Consider the following 20610-nt stretch of genomic DNA (forward strand, 5'->3'; position numbering starts at 1 on the left):
ACTTTATGAGAGCATGGTCAGCAGGGTTCTGTGGTGAATAGCTAAAAGTTGCAGTACCACATCGTACACTTCAATCATCAGAGGCTATTTCCTGTGCTTTATACATGGCTACAGCATGTATAGTCCTCTTGCATGGGCAAAAGGGCCTGCAGCAGTGCTCTTCTGTTTATCTCCAAGCCCCTTCAGGGAAATTGCTGTCAAATCCCATTCAGGTGGGCTGCAGTTCAGTTTTATGTAACTATTTTTCTTTTCATTCTTTTTTCTTTTTTTTTCTCTTCTTTTAGCAAAGTGCACATTGACCTTTCAATGTGTGGCTACCCTGGGAGAGGGAAGAATACAAGGCTCTCTGGTGGGAGACAATGGAGAGAGACCCACAACTGGAAAGCACTGAAACCAGTGAAAAGCTCTGCATGTCTCTGTGAGAGTGAATGAAATTCATGTGATTCATAGATCAAAGGCCCTGTGTCCTTATTCAACCTTTGTGTTTCTGTCATTACTCGTGATACAATAATTATGCATTGTACAAACCGATGATAGATACATGTTCTTACACATTTATTACCGCCATCAATCATTTTATAAAAAGAGCATTTATTTCAAAGGTTTTTGCTTCACAGATTGAAGCACATAATAAAGCAACAGTACAATGTTCATAAAATATAAGTGTGATGCTGTAATTTTTTCTTTACATGCTGAAATACTGATATTTGTATGTATACTAAAATAATAACTTTTAAAATTGTACAAATAGTTACCATAAAATCAACATAAAAATTTGCCATTTCTCACTGCGGCAGGACAGACTATTTTCTCACAAAGGAGAATAACAAAAGCCATTAAAGAAAATTAGAAATGAAGAAAACTGAAAATAATGATTTCAGCATAATGAAAAAAAGAGAAAGATTTACATAAATCGATAGGTGTAAGATTGATCCTCAAGAGACATATTTTGCACATTGTACTGTACATATGTTATAAGGACTTTAGCTTGCTTTAGGATATAGCTTTCAAGTTACAAAAAATGCACTGTGTTGCAAGAGTGTCCATTTAGTTAAGGCGATTTTTGAGCTCACAGGTCTTTCTTTGTGATTGTTCATCGATAGAACTAGGCCAAAGGATTTTCTTTTCTTTTCTTTTTTCCCTCTTTTTTCTTCTTTTTTTTTTTTTTTTTTTTTTTTTTTTCTGAGATGACAGAAACACAACAGATAATTCTATTTTTGCTGGATCCATCTGCTTCCAGATATAAAAAAAAAAAAAAAAAAAAACAGGAGGGCCTGTTTGGACAACATCTCCAAAGACAACATGGAGGTGCTACAGAACGTAAAAGCCTTAATTTGTTTTCTCCAGATTTTTTCATAAGGCAATTGTTTTTTTGTTTTTTTTCCCTCCATGAGCTCATTCACAGTATCAACAAATCCATGTCTCTCTGTGATCCACATCCATAACTTCAAACTTGCAGGAACCTACAAACATCAAAAGTGAATAGTAATGTTCTTCAGTTTTTAACATTGTCACATATTTCTTGATTCCTACACACCAAAACATCCCACAGAGGTGTCTCTTTTATCTTTTTTTTATTTTTATTTTTTTTTTGATAACATTTTAATGTCTACCCTTCTGGCTCCCCTGAAGCACATCGTGATCATACGACCCTCTCAGCATCTAGTATACTGGACGTATACTTGAAACAACAAACAACCTAAAGTTTACTATAAATTGATAAACTCAAGGAATACTTATAGTAAACTTCACAAAGAACACACAGTTAGTGGAGGAGGGCAGGGCAGAGGGAGATGTAAAAGGATTTATTTGAGTGAACGTTAAGAGTTGTCATCTTCCGAGTCTTTGCTGCCATAAAGATCAGCAAGTTTCTTGAAACGTGGCCCCCAGCTTTGGAGGTAATCATAGTCCAGGTCTGAATCTGTGGTCACTGACTCCAAGGAACTGAGAGAGCCAGCAATAGAGCCTCTGCCTTCATAACCATAGATCTGAATGGAGTCATACGGTGGCGCCGTGGGGTCATTGTCCGCATCGGTAATCCGTGTTTTGATGAAATCGTCCACGTCCACGCTGTTAGCGACAGGCCTCAGACCAGGGCGCATGGGATATTGCAGCTCGGGCTTGATGTCCTTCCGGGGCAGGAAGCCGTTGGCACCGTCTGGGTTCTGTAAGGTGGCGATGTCAAATGCCTCTGTGTCCTCCTCTCCACCTCCTTCATCATCGTAGGTGATGATGTTTTCTCTAATGTCTTCCTCCTCAAATATGATCAAAGGCTCCTTCTTCTGGCGGCGCAGGGCGACGAACAGCACCACAATCGCTGCAGACATGCAAACAAATGTCAGGTCAACACTAAAAGCATGTGAAAAAAAATCTACCACACTGGCTACAATTGCTATGATGCTTCTGTCTCATTAGAAACAGATTTCTTATTATACAGTAGATGCTGGAAATACTTGACTACAAAGATAAATTGGTCCTGTTACAAGGCTTTAACACTGCTCTTTAGTAAGTTAATTTAACTTGAGACTGCTAATATATTTTGGGTAATGATGAAGTACTGCTTAGAAGTACATTTGAAATCCCCAAGAAACAGTTCTGAAGATCTGACCAGCTTCTAGGGATGAGCAAAGTAAATACATGATGGCGCTTTATCTTAGCCTCTAAGAGTGTGAGACAGACTTCAGACCATTGTGGAGTGAAATGCTTATATTGATATGCGTCAGGTCCAGGGTGTAAAATTAATGGCCACAACCAGCCACATGTGGGTACATTTTGTTTATATGCACCACTGTGGCAGATGACTTAATATGGTGAAATTTAATTTAGTCATTTTTAGATTTATTAAAAACAGCTAGACCAATAAATGCTATGATTCTTTCCCATATTGCTTGGAAACAAACATGTAAACCCATTCTTAAGCCTGTTGAAACTCAAGCTCTTAAGGTTTTAGACAAAAAGTCAAATAGATTTTACCATTGTGGTATTATAGCTATGTATTATTATTTATTTTATTTTATTTTTTTGAGTTGGGAATATCTGATTACATTTTCAGGTGTCTTGCTGGTTTTTAAAATTCCACCCACATTTAAGGACTGCATAAAAAAATTTAAAAATAAAGAACAAGAAGATTCACAAGGGCTGGTACAAAGGGTGATTGCAACATACCATTACGAAAAAGTACTTTTGTCAATAAGCCTTTGTTTTCAGACCTATGACTGAAATACACTTCCAGCAGACTAAAAAGACCAAACAATTCATGCTGTTTTTTCATGAAAATGTAAAATTTGTTTGCTGTAAAATCAAAATTGTCAACATGGTATTTAGTGTAATATATTTTTGATTCATATGCATTGATTTGTATGATTTGTGATTTTGTTTTCCTTTTACTTTCTTTTAAGATTGTGTATAGTTTGTATAGATTATTTTGGTTATTGTATTTTTTCCACTTTGGAATTAATCTGCTCAGGGATGCTAGATGAAAATGAGCCATTTTGGCTAAATCTGAAACATTTACATCGACACGATGTTAATTAATGTGCATTGTTTCTGAATAAATATATAAATACTAAAGTGGACTGAAAAGAGATAAAGGCCAGGAATTGTCTGAATTCAAAGAGAATGGTGACCCTTTTGGTCCACTAAAAGAGATCTTTGCATGCCTGTTTAATTTAATATTAATATATAGTGAGTTATTTTATATATTTGAGATGGATAAAAGTGATCTAATTGATGGTATTTTTTTTTTACCCTCATCAGGTCCCCATAAGAAAATACAATTTCTGTCCTTATTTACCCTAATTTCACTCCAAAACCACATAACTCTATTCCATGGAACACAAAAGGATTTATTAATTTATTTATTTGTTAATCTCACACAATCTTTTGCCATAAAATGATATTGAATAGTGACTCTAGGCTGTCAAACTACACCATAAAACCACATCAAACCTCACTGGTTCTTGTGCGTCTCAAGACCATGATATCATGAAACGAGAATCAATGAGGTTTGATGTTGACATAGTCACTGTATTTGATTTTGTTTTAGGTTTAGATTTTGATGTTGTTTTAGGGAGTTGATTAATAGTTTGATTGAATTTGAGAGTGAATATTGACTTCATACAAAATGATCGAATGGTATCAGAAGACGTGGAAAATAGTGCATATTGTCATATACAGAACATCTTCTTTGTAGTAGTGCATATACAAGTCATATCAACTTCTTTTATTGTGGTTTTATGGTGTTTATGGAGTCAGTATTCACTTTCATGATATGGCAAAAAGACAAGTGAAGATTTATATATATATAAGTCATACAGGTTTGGAACAACATAAGGCTTCATAAAGAGTAAATAATGACATCATTTTTGGATGAAATATCCCTTTAAGCCAACCAAGCCAGCCCTTTCTTATTTATATACGGTAGTACAATTATTCATTTTCAGTTTCCTTCATACTGCAGGCTTTATATAAAAAAAAAAAAAAAATGTTGATAATGAAATACATCAGGAAAATAATATGAATCGTTTGGTCCTCTAAAATAATGTCTAATACTCACCCAGTAGAATAACAATACAGGCCAAGATGGCAATCAGGGCACCGGTGCTAAGCCCTGCCGTCAGGATAAAAGGTTCCACGTTACAAGAGAGGATGGTGTCTTTGCTGTCACAGCTGCATACACGGATTATAAGGGTATTGATGCTGCTCATGGGGGGTACACCGTTGTCGTTGATCTCGATAGGAAGGTGGTATACATCCTGGGTCATTCTGCTGAAGCCCTTCCGCATAACATATATGCTAGCGGTGCTGTCTGTAGAACCAACAGAGGGACATTAAAGGAACGTTTATCTCAATTGAAAAGGAGTTACAAGAGTTTTTACACAACAGAGTTGTAAATGTGCTAACCGCTGTACAGAATTACAAGAAATATCTCCTCTGCCTGGAGTTTAGGTGCCAGAAGAATGATTCACAGCCAACGGTGAGAGTCAGTGAGGTGTGAATCATCCAATGTTAAATTCATGTTTAATATTGTGAACAATGATCAGCTTTTGGAAGTGTGATCAAAGTTAGAGCAGAGGAAGCAGTATTGGTTTTATTTGTGACTGGGAGAGATGGATCAGTGCCAGCACACTTCCCTGACTCAGTGCAAGGTCACGCTCAAGGCATAGATGGAGTGAGTTCATTTAAGCGCCTGTGGTTTAGTCATTGTCTCTCTCTCTGGCACCACTGTCTTCAACCTTCAGCGGCTCTGTCAGGGAAAAGGCCACTAATGATATGGCTACAGCACTCGTATAGCACGGCACCACAGACAGGTTCAATCAATCTAGTGTTAGCCATTATAATTCTATATCATATTCTGTCAGGAAGATTACCATGGTTAGTGTAAAGTATCAGTTTACCACGCTGAACCTGAGAGTTCCTCTGGGTCCTTGTTTACTATGTCGTGTTGAGGTTTTCTTGGGACACTATAATTGGGAAATGCTGTACATGGAGAACTCTGGCATCTGCCAGGAAGGGAGCATTAATTCATATGATATATTGATTATGCTATTATACTTTATCGCATAACATCAGTTTGATTCACAGCACACATAAATAACCAGGCCTGCTGCATTCGCTTTTGCCTTAGAGATGGTGATTAATCAAATATAATTTAAATCCAACATTGGACTTATTGCTTTTATCACTTCAACTAAGCACAAATAATATTCTATACTCAGTTCAGACAAATATTTAGAGTTCATGCAAATGCATAATCAGCAGGCATTCATTAAGTCAAACTGATAAGAGGAACAGTGTCAGAGACTCTGTGCAGAGCTGAGCATAATGGAGCTTTAGATAAACTGATGGGCAAAGCTGTTGAAAACTGGATCCATTTGAAAGGCTCCAGACCCGATAAAGCCAGTCAGTATGAGTCACCTAATCTCTCTCCCTAATATTGTTGGCTTTTGAAATCGTCTTCTAAAAAGTGCTCATCTCTTTTCTCATTAAAGCTGACCAAATGGGAAAGAGAGTGTAATTTATCTCTCCCTTTCACACTCATAACTTCTCAGTTTACATGGGTTCTGTCTATCTACCTAGAGAACAGTCTAAGCAGATCTGTGATTTTAAACACACACCCATAAAACAAAAATGAATGCATCGTTTACTCCTTAAGTATTCATGATGACATGACATCATGTGTGTCTCACAGTCCATAAGGTCACTTTAAAGGTAGCAAAACATTTGGGCAACTATTCATCTATTTTGGTCACATTACATTTTCCTTGCAGTCACCTATTTATGGCAAAACACCTGAGTAACGTGATTTAAAAAAAAAAAAAACATCTCAAGAAAAAATATTCAGGTCTGAAGTTTGCACAAGATTGCCAAATGTGCATATATTTATATATATCTATGATCCATCTCTGTACACCAGTGAGTCTGATGAGTTTAAAGAGTACATCAACACATTTGCATCTATGTAAACATCTCTAAAATTCCAAGTGTTTTTGTGTTGTTTCTTGTCTGATTTGGTCACTCTATTACAAAAAGTCTGCGATGATCTTTTTTTTCTGCAAGAGCTGTTTTTAGAGCAGCCCATTACGGTCAGATACACAGAAGGCATTAAGGGTATAGTTTAAACTACTGTTGTCATGCATTTAAAACTGTATATTTGAAGCTTTAAAATAAGGAATGATCATTTAAAAATACTGTATTTTCCACATTAACTTGCTTTGGACAAGTTGTGAATAAATCCTCTGCTTCATAATCGTAACCTTGTGAGACCCTGCATCCACATGCGTGAACATTACTTTTTGGCTTCGCTATAGGCTATGCTTATTTTTATTTAAAACCAACTGATCTCAGTTCAGGAGAATCTAAGCTGTCATTAAAGGGTTAAACTTTCAGCACACCGAGTCTTGTGACAAAACCACATGGTGCCGATCACAGCCGAGTTTGTCTTTCGGAGAAACAGCAACAAAACTACATCTGGTAAGAAACCAGCTTAAGTTTTTACATTAAAACCTGTTTGAGTCAAAAGAGTAGTCTCTAGTTTCATCCGATATGCCTTGTTAAAACTTGCATCGATTTATTGCAAAATGGCACGCTGTTGTACACATTAAATAGATGCTGCATAATGACATTATAGTGCTTTGTCATTTATTTCCAGTTTAACTATATTCAACTTCATTATGTTACACATTAAACTGACTCAGGTAATGCCAACCTACATGTCAAAGATGTTTGAGGGACAATTTCAAAATTTTAGGCTAAATATTTTCTGAATAAATGAGCAAACTCCAACAAGTGTTTCGTCACCGCTCTCATTTGTTACTGTTCTCGTGCTTCATCGATGCTAAACTGTTGTGAAATAAAGTATACAAAGTATATATACTTTTATAAATAAAAACTTTATTGAAATAATAACAAGAACATTTTATTTTTTTTTTTTTTTAATTCTGGTTGGGTAAGTAAACAGCAGTATCATTTTATCAAACTTAAAAAATAGAAATACATGTTTTGCCTAGTTTTGCCGCATCCCACAGTGCATCACATTGCAGGTAAACAGGGTTTGGTCACAAGTATGGCGATGTTTTCACAGGGAAAAAATTTGGAGAAGTTTGCTGTTATTGAAAATGTTTTCTAATCAGTCAAGCAATGGTTATGTGGCAACAAGCAATTTACTCAAATATTTCCTAATGTGTAGTGGTCAAAGACATATATAGCACAGCCAGAAATTAGGCAGTGGAATAGGTGGGAACTATGGAAATAGTTTAATGTGATAAAATATGCAATACTATTAATTATCATATCATAGCAGTCATACTGAGCTCTCCAAAATTATGGTTAGCTGAGGAAACCCATGGCACCATTTTCAGTTTCTTTGAAGCATACATAATTCAGCCTCGTAATCCACCAAGAGCCATCGCATAATAAGTTAATATAAAAGCAGGAAATTCCCCTCAAACTGAGCACCACCCAGTCACCACAGCACTCCTCAGAGAGACACAACACAAGGCAAATTAGCGGCTCCCCAGCAACTTGGTCTCACATCAGGTGAGGCTCTTACACATAATCTTCTGACATGCGTCTGCATATTTGGGCAAAATCCGGCAAGGCTTGGGCTTGTGGGCTGTTGGACTAAAGCGTGGTGATGAAATTCTCCAAGATGCACCAAGCAGGATGCCTGAGAAACAGATACAAACACTGCTGCCTACCAGCAGTGTCTCTCCCCCATTTCAAATCCATATATGGAGAAGCTCAAATGAAACTTCCATAATTAATAAGAGAGGAAGTTGACTTGAGTTTGCCCACCTCATCATGACCTAATTATCAACACAAGGTTGGCTGGGCGACTCTGAAGACACTTACTCCTACGCATGGATAAACTCATTTGGCTTGCAAAGACATTAAAATATTTTGTATTTTCAGTTGGCATATTTCCAGAGGTAGTTTGCTTGGCTTGAAAGAGGCAGTTCTGCAGTGGAAATAATTCTATAATAGGGTGTTTTGTGTGTCACACACCTCTATTGTCCTTCAGGGAGAAACTGTGGTTGTTGACAACATCAGGGGCCAATCTGAAATGAAAGTGTTGGCGGTGGGCCATTTCGTCCTTATCCACAGCACTAACTGTCTCAATGAGCTGTAGAAGAGAGAGTTCAAATTATGTCATGTTAAATTGGTTAAGATGGCCAGGGCATGCCTTTGAATACAATTTCAAATAAAATGTTTTCTGTCACTCCTCAAACTTCCAAATTTACAACACTCCTAGTCACCACAAGTCAAGATTTCACAAGTCTCCAGTACAAGGATCAATCAAGTTACCAAAGCATAGCTTTCGCCATCAGCTTTTGTGCTAAAATATTATATAATTTGTTCCCAAATAAACAGTGACTTACTTTGCCAGGGCTGACATTCTCACACACAAACACTTCACTTTGAGTTACAAATTCTGGGGCGTTGTCATTCACATCTTTGACTTTGATATTGACTCGTACTTTTGCGTCTTGGTGATGGCCACCTGTAAATATAACAGAAATCAAAGAGAGACGCAAATTAATTAATGTATAGGGGAGAGCAGGGCTAGTTGTCATGTGGAAAAGTTGCTATACTGTATCACAGTAACTATATGGGTTTGAGTCAAAAGTCAAATAACACAAATATGATGTTTCTGTAGCAGCGGTTTTGCATGTTGGTTTCAAATACCTATAGAAGTTCAAAAACCTCTTAAATCAGAATAATTTAAGTGAATACAGTTCTTCAAAATACAATTTAAATATTTTATTATATAATATCATATTTTGGTTATAGCTGTTGGATAAACAAGTCAACAATATAAAAACCACACTTGCAAACATTCAAACAAGTGTGAAATTTATAATGTTAGCAGATTTTAACTGAAAGGTATTATTATTTTTATTTTTTTCTACTGTATAAATTACTCCGTACAGTGCAACAAGATGCCCTGCTATTATAGGGCAAGTTTTCACAAAAGTTTAATATGAGTTTTAATGGGCTATCCTTTTCCTGGGCAATACCAGAAGAAATGTTCAATAGCTTTTTGTAGTCAATGTGTGCAGATTTTTTAAAAATGAAACCTTCAGAAATATTTATTGAAGTAAAAAGTGTGACCCTGTGCTCTGACCCCAGCTTAGCTGGGATATGTGAAAAAAATAATTTCACTGTATATGTACAAATGTGTGATAAATAAATAAAATTATTATTATTAATTAAAATGATTAATTATTAACTAACCCCTGTCTCCCCTATTTGTATTCAGTGTTTTGTATAAACTGAAGTTTTGGATTTAGTAGATGTAAATGAATGACTTCAAACGAGACAGAACCAGAGCTGTCAAAGTGTGCTCCATTGACTCCTATCTGAATCTGAAATAATCAGGTTTTGTGAATGCCTATATTATGTTTCCAGACATGAGTGTATTCCACATAACAAAAGAACATTTTCTGTGTGGAGCTCCAGACATGAATTTCAGATGCTTGAAATTATCAAAGACAGTGGAATGAAAAGGAAAATGTATGAGACTGTATCGTTGAATCCAACCAGACGTAAATGTTAACTGCACCATGAGGAGATCAGGTGCTTTAAAAAAAAAAAAAAAACCTGGCCATTCTCTGTTGACCTCTCTCATCAACAAGGCATTTCCGTCTGCAGAACTGCCCCTCACTGGATGTTTTTAGTTTTTGGCACTATTCTGAGTAAATTCTAGAGACTGTTGTGTGTGAAAATCCCAGGAGATCAGCAGTTACAGAAATACTCAAACCAGCCCGTCTGGCACCAACAATCATCCATGCAATATCTAATTAGCCAATTGTGTGGCAGTAGTGCAACTGCATAAAATCATACAGATACAAGTCAGGAGCTTCAGTTAATTTTCACATCAAGCATCAGAATGTGGAAAAATGTGATCTCAGTGATTTTTACTGTGGCATGATTGTTGTTGCCAGACGGCTGATTTGAGTATTTCTATAACTGCTGATCTCCTGGGATTTCTACGCACAATAGTCTGCGGATGGAAATGCCTTGTTGAGAGAGGTCAACAGAAAATAGCCAGACTGGTTCGAACTGACAAAGTCTACGGTAACTCAGATAACCGCTCTGTACAATTGTGGTAAGAAAAATAGAATCTCAGAATGCTATTCTGAGATGGGGGTTGGCGCTGTTTTGGTGGCACGAGGGGGACCTTCACAATATTAGGCAGGTGGTTTTAATGTTGTGGCTGATTGGTCCATATACTATATATATATATATATATATATATATATATATATATATATATATATATATATATATATATATGTTTACTGAACTGAGGATATCATTTGGAGTTTGAAGATGTAATCTGTGGCTGTCTCTTCTGAAATCATTCCGGAGGCCTGGTGACATTGATCTTACCAATCTCTGTAGCACTGACAGAGATGTTGTGCCAAGCCTGTGCTTCCCGATCCAAGGGTCTTGAGGTCTTTATAGTGCCATCCTCTGGATTAATAGTGAAGAACTCTTCCAAGTCTGTGTAACGTGGGATCATATATCTGGGAGGAAAGAAAAATAAAAAGTGAAAATTATATTTTGTTTTCCTTTCTCTTTGACTCTCTTTGTATTTGTATTTTTTATTTTTATTTATTTATTTGTAATTAATTATTTTTTGGTATTCTTCATTCAAAATTATTTAATCCTTTCATCCCTCCCTTAATCACTCACCCTCATGTCGTTCCAAACCCATTTGACTTTCTTTATTCATATAACACTAAAGGAGATCTTAGGGAGAATGTTATGACCTGACAGTCTCAGCAGCCATTCAGTGAAAGTGAATGGTGCCTGAGGCTGTCAGCCCGTAACAGTCTGTGTTTTACAAAAGAAAAAAAGGTTTTGGAACAACTTGAGGATGAGTAAATGACTACAGAATTTTCATTTTGGGTAAAGATTCCCCGAAGAGTAAACAACTTTGTAGACTTTCATCAGGCACAAAGCACAGATAATACTGGTGGTCTTGACAAAAAACATAAACAGCCAAAGACAAGTAATTTGTGCCTTGTTTTGAGAGGGAGCAGGTGTTACCTTACTGGGCTGTTTGCGATATCAGTGTCTTTGGCATGCACACGGCCAACCAGCGTGCCATCTGGGGTGTTCTCCTCCACCTCAAAGTTGTAGCTAGGAGCCATGAAGTTTGGGGGCTCGTCTGCATCTTCTACTGCTATTTTCACAATGGTAGTATCTTTGTATGGACCCCAGGCAATGAAACGGGCATCCACATGTGGGTTGGAGGCTTCAACCTTCAGTGTGTATGATCGCTTGGTCTCAAAGTCCACAGGCTGAAAACAAGAAGTCATGACTAATTTTAATAAATAACTTTTTTGATGGATGCTGTCAATAAAAATAAATGAATAAAACATAAATAAATAAATGGCAATTTTCAGGAATTATTGTGCATGTACAAATATGTAATTTGACTGAGTACTACATGGAGGACTACAGATTAATTACCAGCTCATAGGGTCTGAGCAAAAACTATAATCGTGAATATATTATCAATAAATTAACAGAAATAAAACAGAAACAGAAAACACAAGAACATACAGTACACACACAAAATAGTAATTTAAAGAGATAGTTCACCTAAAAATTAAAATGCTGTCATCATTTACTCACCAACATGTTGTTCCAAACCTGCATGTCTTTTTTCCCCCTCAGTGGAACACAAAAGAAATGTTAGGTAGAATGCTAGGCATAGCCTCACTCACCATTCATTTGCATTGCATTTTATATATAATGAAAGTGAATTGTGATTGAGGTTGTTATTCTGCCTTAACATCTCTGTTTGTGATCACTGGATGCAAGACAGTCATACAAGTTTGGAACAACACACGATTGAGTACATGACATAATTGTTATTTTGGGGTTCATCCCTTTAAAATCTAACCACATTTAGAAAAAGTCTAAAAGAAACAAGTTTTGGAGAAACTGACTAGAGGGCAGTGTTGCAATACATTTGGGAAGGAGATGGAATTATATAAAGAAGCACATAACATAGAGCTTAAGGATATCATGGATCTGGCAGACATTCAGTATAATAGTTAGAGATCCCACTACTTCTCACAATTCTCATATTTAACCCACATGCCATTTAAATGCAATCAAATGAAAAACAATATTTTAAGAACAACTGTACTGTGTACAACCATACACTAGTCATTTGGTCTCCTTCTGCATGGACAGTTTTCACACATCTGCCTGTGTTCTGATTAGCCTGTCTCACCCGTCACACCTCACGGTCACAAGTTACTAAGAGAGAATTATACTTAAAGAGTACATATCAACTCAAATACACATTAACAGGTACACATTCTGGCTAGCTCTGTGTTGATTGGTTCAAAGTTGTTTTTCTTGCTTACTCATTCCCTTTCCCCAACCTTATTGTTTTCTTTTCTATGAATCTCTTTAATGGAGCTGCCAGCAGTGGAAACAATTATGACCCAGTTCTTTCCTCCAACAGGTTGGAAACCATTCTCTGCTTATCCAGACAGCAGGGGTTCCTCTCTCTTTCTTTCTCCCTCTTTTACCCCTACTGCAGTCCTTTATTTTGGCAGCTAATAATTCCCAACTGAACCTAATCAAGAGCAGATAATATTCACAATAATGCTACATCTCTTCTTAATATTCAGCCTGTGTCGCTTGCCCGCAGTTGAAACAGAATACTTGATTAAAACCCTGGCAATTCCATCAGTAATTTCGACTTCAATTTTCAACATGCTTTGAAGAGCAAAAGGTGATAATTTCCCAAGAGGTGTATCAGCGAAGCATTGTGTTATTGAGTGAAGCAGCATTGCATCAAGCTGATTGTTGTTGGCATACCGTATTGTCTGTTCTCTCACCCTTCTGCTCGCTTCACCCCCTATTTACCCTTTTCGGCAATCTGAAAAGGCACTGCTGTGGCCTGTGGCCATGATGTCTAAAAACCAAGCGAGGCTGACAATTACAGCCCCTGCCTCCAAACCTTTCATGCTCTATACACACCTCTTTAACACAAACAAATCCACAGTGCTGATGATTCACCAGGTTGCAAATCTCAAACAAACAGAACAGTAATGCAATAATACTACACTGCATACATTTTCTGACTAATGACATACTATAGAATTGGACACAACATAAATGTATTGACATCAGAGCTCTTAAACTCTGGGACGAAATAGAGCATATCACCAGCAGGTGGCAATCTTACGGCTGCAGGCAGGGTCTCTTTGGCTCTCAGGCTGAAGCTGGTTGGTGGCTCTCAGGCTGCTAGGGTCACTATGAGAATTTCTTTTAGCAACAGGCGGTGGGGGTACAGATGGGCGGCAGCCTAACCTGAGTGGCTGTGTAATTGTCTGCATAATCCAGGGCCTCAGAGCAAGGGAGGAATCACCCATGCTCCAGCCCAGTCTTGCAGCACAGCATGCTGCATGGCCCAGATCAGCTCCCCTCAGATGGAGAAAGAGAACTAGCTATTGAAGTTAATGCTCATCTTAGATATAATAAGGAAGGGAAGGCAATGTCTTTGCAATTCAAGAGCGGAATGGTGAAAAATCAATGCAGCCCCGACTGCACAACCCAAGGCCCTACACCTGCACTCATGACCTCACACATATGTGTATCTATGCAAATATGAATACAAATAAATAAGCAAATAAGCTATATGCAAATAGTTCCTCAAGAAAAGAAAAAGAGTGATAGGGAGTAAAATAGAAAACTTCAAAGCATTGACTGAGCCCCTTCCACAGGGCAGCCTTCAGGATTTGCAAAAAAATGCATAGTGTGGCAGGATCCTGACAGGGAGACAAGGGGCCATTCTGTTTGAATGGACGTCAATGGAGGAGATGCTTGAGTATGCTGAATAAACTGCTTTTGTGAGGAAAACAGCTCACCACATAATAAAATGACTGCCTGTCCACTAATCATCAGCAAGTTTCCCATTAAATAATAATTGGAATAAACTTTTTGTTGGGAGTTTAATATGAAGAAAAAATGCTTAACTGACGTGAGAGCCATTATATGGTTGGCTTACATGACTCTGAAGTTGACAGTAACACTTTCCCCAAAAATAAATGCCACCCTCAAATGTACCAGAAAAGTTGGGAAATTGTTATTATAGCATGTCACACATTCAAGAAGAAATGCATTTCAAAATACACAATGAACGATGACAAAAGCTCTTTATTTCTAGTATGCCAGTACATAAGCATAAATGAATACACCTATATCACTTTTACATGACCTATTTGATTTAGTAATGCATGGTATCTAACAGCTAATTAATCAATTTGCATAAAACACACAAACAAAGGTGAGTCAATATGTTTACATCAGTTTACTATATTATAGTTCATATATAACAAATTAATATTATTTAAATAAAGCACTGAAATTGAAATAATTTAGCTAAATTGTTACTTTCCATCAATTTGTCATGTCGACACATCACTTCTAATGTCACAAATTGGCAACTCAGGTATCATCTAAAATTCTGCGACTTCTCTAGGCCATTAATGTGTTTGGAACTCATAATTGCGATATTTCCGACACCACTTTAAGGCCTCAAAAGCTGTAGAGGTTGATATCTCCTTTAAACAATCTCACTACCCAACATGAACACCCCTCTGTTTTCCACATGCTCACTTCCTTCCAATCGCATTCACACTTACATAACGAGGCATAGCATTCACACATACTGCTTTGGCAATCATCCTCTCTTTTGCACTCTCACACTCTACTAGTTCCATTCCTCCTCACCTTCTTCAGTTTGAAGACAGCCTCTTGGGTCTCAGAGTCCTTCGTGATCTCAAAGAAGTTCACGCCGTCTCCATCCAAAATGCGATAATCCACCAGTCCGTTCTCCGCCAGATCTGGATCTCTGGCCTTCAATCGGCCAACCTCCTCACCAGGAACCTTATCCTCGGAGACTGACATGGCATACACACCTGTGGAGGAGGAGAGTGACTGAGTCCCAGGAGCTCTCAGCAAGGGGGCCAGACGGTAATATGGATTATAATATCTCTGAGTCACAGGCAAGAAAAATCATGATCACACTGCCCACTCAGGAACATAGAGCCTGTTTGCCACACAAGTGCTACCTTCAGCTGCCTGGCACCTGTGAGCTCTTAGCTAGTGGGAACTTGAGTGACTATATGTGCAAAATTAATTGTTGTATGCTAAAGTGAGAGTCTATGTGTGTGCGCATGTGGTTGGGTGCGTGAAGACTATAACAGACACCTGCCTGAGGCTGGGGTGAGTAGAAGGACCATATGACTCCACTCCCTGTCTGCTAAGAGCCAAAGGCTTCAGCTGCATTGACAAAAATGAAGAAAGGCCAGGGCATGTAAATGGGTCTGTTTTTTCAATCAGCTCCTCAACAATAATAAAAAAGCAGCATTCACATCAAGACTTTTTTTGTGAACTACTGTAAGTCTGAAAGCACACTTAGGCTGTGGTGTCAAAGTCTGTTTCTTATGGGACAAAAAACTCCAAATTGAGCCTAAAAGAGACAGTTGACTGTTCAAGCGGCATGTCCTAAGAAAATGGAACCACATTACATATCAGAAGCTCACATTCTCATCCGTATTCTGAGCCAGACTGCTGTCCACATTATAAAAGCTTCTCCCTGAACTTTTCCATAATGCAGTAGGATCAAAACTACTGGTGCAGTAGATTTAAGGATCTGCCAGCCTAAGCTATTCATTGTGGGCAATAACCTTCCAATGTACAGTTTATTTTGGTCCATGAGTAACGGTCTATAGCACCACCAAAAACAGGACTTGGGTAGGAGCTGCAGCTCTGGGACCATGCTACATTCTGCTTAAGTCAGGGAAAAGCTTCAAGTCCCTTTGCTGCCAACCCTGAGGATCAAAGCGCACAAAAAAGCAAAATCTCGGAGGAGATTTATATGGCCGATTACTGCAACAAAAGACAGATCAAATCTGTGTGCTTAATGCGCAGTTTAATGTCACATTGGCAACATGCGAATGCTAGCTAATGCTGCCTATTCCTGCTCTCTTCAGTATACACAAAAACTGTAAATATTTTATCCAGCCTTTCACTCTCAAGAGACTTGATGTTATCATGCTTGTGCTGAACGTTTAAAGAACATTTGAATAATTAAAGTGGTGATATTTTCATGTTAAGATCTGTAGTTTGTATTAGCAGATTCTGACTCGGTCCTGAAGGGCTTGTCAATGTTAATATGGGGTTTGAGAACTGAAGTGTCAAGAACAATGAGCTGTACACTGGCTAACAACAAACTCTCCTCCCTTATTGCATTCACAGCAGAGGTCAAAATGTAGCCAGCCAAAGAGCAAGGCATGGCCAAATTGACTGTAATAAAACCTGACAGGGATGGAGGGGGACGAAAAAAAAAAGATGGATGGATGGAGGAGAGATAGAGATGGTGAAAGAGAGGGAAAATAGAGCACATTTATAGCATAAAGAATAAATGATCTCACCCTGAGCAAACTTAGGAGGGTTGTCATTGACATCGGTCAGGGTGATTTTAACCTGAGTGGTTCCTGACAACCCACCCATGTGTCCACCCATGTCCTTGGCCTGGATGACAACATCATATTCCTGCCTGGCCTCTCTGTCCATGTTGGGAAGAGCTGTTCGGATTATTCCTGCAGAAACACACACAAATAAATAACATGCACAGATAATGCACAATCATCTTTAATCCAGGGCCTGCAACTGACTATGATCTTACGATTTAGGACATTGCTGTAAATCGAGTCTGTGTGACAGGTGACTGTCCAGTCCAAATGCACAGCTTCCAAACCAATGTGATTTTCAAATTACTAAAATTCCTGATTTCAATTGACACTTTACTCTCCTAGTTGACACCCAGCTTTGATAAGGATTTGTCGATCTCATTCTTTGCTGAGGTTCATTAAGCACTTAATGTATTCCCCCATATTGAAAAAGTAATACATGTGGGACAGTATGTTGGCTTTGATAGTACATTACAGATAAGCCTGGAGTGAATTGGAAATGTCAGCACTGAACAGGATCAGGTAAAATATCCAGCTTTAGTTTATTAGCAGCATCTGCTCTATCCCTTCTGACTGCTGCAAAGATTTTGACTGCCACTGGGACATTGTAGGACTAATCTGACCACGGGTTAATTTAGCTCTGAGAACGAAAGGTGCACTCATGAAGCGTGAAAGGACTACCCTCCTCATTCCTAATCCTCACACCATGGTAACTGAATTAAAGCCAAACATGAATTTGCACGTGATGCATATTCGAAGGCATGGTTAGCTACACATACCAAACATTGAACCAGTAAAATACCATATCTGGGGACTGTACCTGTTTGTGGTTCCACAGAAAAATAAGGCTGGCCCTGTAGGATGCTGTACACAAGCCTGGCGCTGTTGCCGTATGTGGGGTCATCTGCATCTGTAGCAGTGACCTTTATAACTGACGTACCTGAAGAAGAAGGCAATAATGTTGACTCATAAGCAATAAAATAGGGATACAACACTGTTGGATTCTTGCCCCAAAATTTGAAATATTTCAGTCAGAGATACATCATCCACCGACATTCACAGCACAGAATAATAGAGATTTTGCAACATAGCAGTTTCACATGTTATAAACTAGAGTTTGAATGCCCTTTAAAAAAAAAAAAAAGAGAATTTCAGAATGGGCAGAGTTTAAAACCAAGAAGAGGTGATCTGATGATGAACATCAATATTAAGCCTATCATTGCCTCAGGCTGCATGTAAGTTTTAGCTCCAACTAAGCTAATTTCCCTGAAATCTGATTCTTTTTACCCACTTAAATCGATTTACTCACTATGTTTACCAACTTGTCTAACATTATTTGGAACTGACCTGGCCAAAACTGGCCTTTCCAGGATCCCACCAGAGCTGTGAATGGGGGTATCAGGGTAACAGATCATTACCTCATGACAAGAGAGCATTACTGATGATGTATTGCACAGTTAAAAAGCAGTAAACACATTCAGATACACACAAACAAATGTAGGTGCACAAACACATATATACCTAGATAAGTCAGCAGTCTGACTGCAAAACAATAGTTGCAACAAGAGTACTGACTCACTTTCTGAGAGTCAGGTTTCAGCTGTTTTGAATAATGCATGAGGAACAAGCTGTCAGGCATGGTTTCATAGAGAAAGAGAAAGAGCTTGACAAATATGCTTTTCCAGAAGTCCAGACTCACCAACGTTTGACATCTCAGCCACACGTGCATAGTAAGGGCCATGAAGGAACTCTGGAGGATTGTCGTTGATGTCCTGCACCTTGACAATAAATTCTGAGGGAGGCTCCAGAGGTTTGTTGGTATCTCTGGCCACAGCCTGGGCAGTTAGGGTGTACTGGGCCTGTTCTTCTCTATCCAAAGTCTTTGTGGCATGAATGTTGCCGGTTTTGTCATCAATGACAAAAATAGTGCCTGCTCCCTCGCCTGAGAGAATGTATTTAATATTTCCATCTCCTGAATCGACGTCCGAATGAAGCTGGAAGGAAAGACAGCGAGAGAAAATATGTGAGTTAAAGTTTTCCAATAACAATGAGCAGGTGATATAGACTATGTGGTAACCTGAAAGGAACACTGACTCTGAAGTAGAACACTTTTAGCTGATCTTCAGTGACCCATGATACCATCTTCACTAGAGTATCACATTAACACACTCACAACTTACAATAATATACATGATAGCCTCCTGCATCTGCAGTGTGTTCAGCAAGTAATAATGCTTCTACTGAGTGCAAATCTACATTACTCTCAAGCAAACATCAACTTTTCACATTAAAATGAGAGCAGACCTCATTTTAGTGATGCATTATTGTTTATGTTGCACACATACTTTTTAGAACTGCTTTGAATTAAGGGATGTTGATTACGCTGGTTAAAATGAAACTAAACTCCTGACACAGAATATCCCCACTCAATAACTTTAAATCTCCAGTTCAGTTCAGGTAGGAATTAAAATGCCAACGCGTTGTAGCTTGGCCATGTAACTATCAGGTCGCCCCATAAATCATCCATTTCCCTTATGCAAAAACCAAAGGGGATTGCACCGTTATTAAAAAGGGAATCCAATTTATAACCTTTAATCAAGTAGGCCACTCATTGCTTTTGTGGAACAAATGGAGGATATTGCAAGCATTCTGTCTGTAATGAAAACCCCACTGACTTTCATTCACAGCATAACCTTAAGAGAAAAGAGGGGGAGCAAAGGAGAGAATGAGTATAAGGACAACAATAAATGAGTGTGGAAGTTGCTTACCCGACCTACTAAGACGGGATCTGGGCCTGTGTACTCCTCTATGACAAAGAACTGGTTCCAGACCCAACCTCGTTTGGAGCGGTGAAGCACCTGGCCCTCTTTGCCCCTCTCTCTCTGTCTGTGTAAGGAGAGATGACGCCGATGGCCGTGCTCTCGTGGACCTGAGCCCCTGTATGTTGCTGCTGCTGTTGTCCATAGTGCAGCTCCCAAACACAAGAAGAACACCTGCAGTCTAAGTCCCTCCCTCATCCTGCCCACACTCTCCACTTCCTCTGGGCCTTCCTGTTCACAGCCCTCTGATGAGTATTAAGGTCCAGAGATAATCTGGTATAGTCTCTAAAGGGGTTGAGGGGTTGGGGTCAGGAGGACAAGGGTTGCAGACCTCACCAGATTTGACTTCCCATGTGGAAATTCATCACAAAGTTGTACGTTGCCTCTCTTTCTCCCTCTCTATGTGGACCTTAGTCTGAAAAAAGTGAACAGACATGCCATTGGTCACATGAGTGAGCACAGAGTATGCATTTAAAAACATGGGTTTTCAGACCACACTGGAATCAAAGTTAAATTGACTGTTGAAATGTATTAATTCATTCTGTAACAGTGTACCCTGAACTAATTAAGCATCTGAGGTTGTAAGCCCATTTGCTCTTATACAATTAGGCATTATGCTGTCAGCGGTCTACCAGCAAGCCATTGTTGCAGCAAGTTTTTTTCCATGTTTCAGAATATAAACCACAAGTCTCAGCAGGTATCATGGCTGTTTATTTCAGAAAGTGATGTAAAAGAACTTTGTCCAATTCTCAAGGAAAACAGCTTCAGAATAAATAAAG

The 20610-nt window shown here is 38.5% G+C and overlaps 1 protein-coding gene across 4 annotated transcripts in view; it reads right to left on the reverse strand.

Moving 5' to 3' along the window:
- Positions 1 to 547: 547 nt before the first annotated feature.
- The window catches only part of LOC127446082 (cadherin-11-like), a 92338-nt gene continuing 72275 nt past the window's right edge, over positions 548 to 20610 (reverse strand). For 3 of the 4 annotated variants that reach the window (XM_051706733.1, XM_051706752.1, XM_051706743.1), the window contains 11 exons: positions 19781 to 20246; positions 18712 to 19006; positions 17833 to 17952; positions 16974 to 17141; positions 15268 to 15455; positions 11557 to 11810; positions 10894 to 11030; positions 8880 to 9001; positions 8506 to 8623; positions 4556 to 4807; positions 548 to 2317 (listed from right to left, as the gene is read on the reverse strand). In XM_051706733.1, the coding sequence (XP_051562693.1) occupies positions 1821 to 2317; positions 4556 to 4807; positions 8506 to 8623; positions 8880 to 9001; positions 10894 to 11030; positions 11557 to 11810; positions 15268 to 15455; positions 16974 to 17141; positions 17833 to 17952; positions 18712 to 19006; positions 19781 to 20029 (2400 nt within the window). In that variant the 5' untranslated portion in view covers positions 20030 to 20246 and the 3' untranslated portion in view covers positions 548 to 1820. Of the gene's footprint in view, positions 2318 to 4555; positions 4808 to 8505; positions 8624 to 8879; positions 9002 to 10893; positions 11031 to 11556; positions 11811 to 15267; positions 15456 to 15751; positions 15820 to 16973; positions 17142 to 17832; positions 17953 to 18711; positions 19007 to 19780; positions 20247 to 20610 lie in introns of those variants that run through there. The other variant, XM_051706760.1, reaches the window with a different exon arrangement.

This window comes from Myxocyprinus asiaticus, chromosome 1, assembly GCF_019703515.2.
Source record: "Myxocyprinus asiaticus isolate MX2 ecotype Aquarium Trade chromosome 1, UBuf_Myxa_2, whole genome shotgun sequence".
NCBI lineage: Eukaryota > Metazoa > Chordata > Actinopteri > Cypriniformes > Catostomidae > Myxocyprinus > Myxocyprinus asiaticus.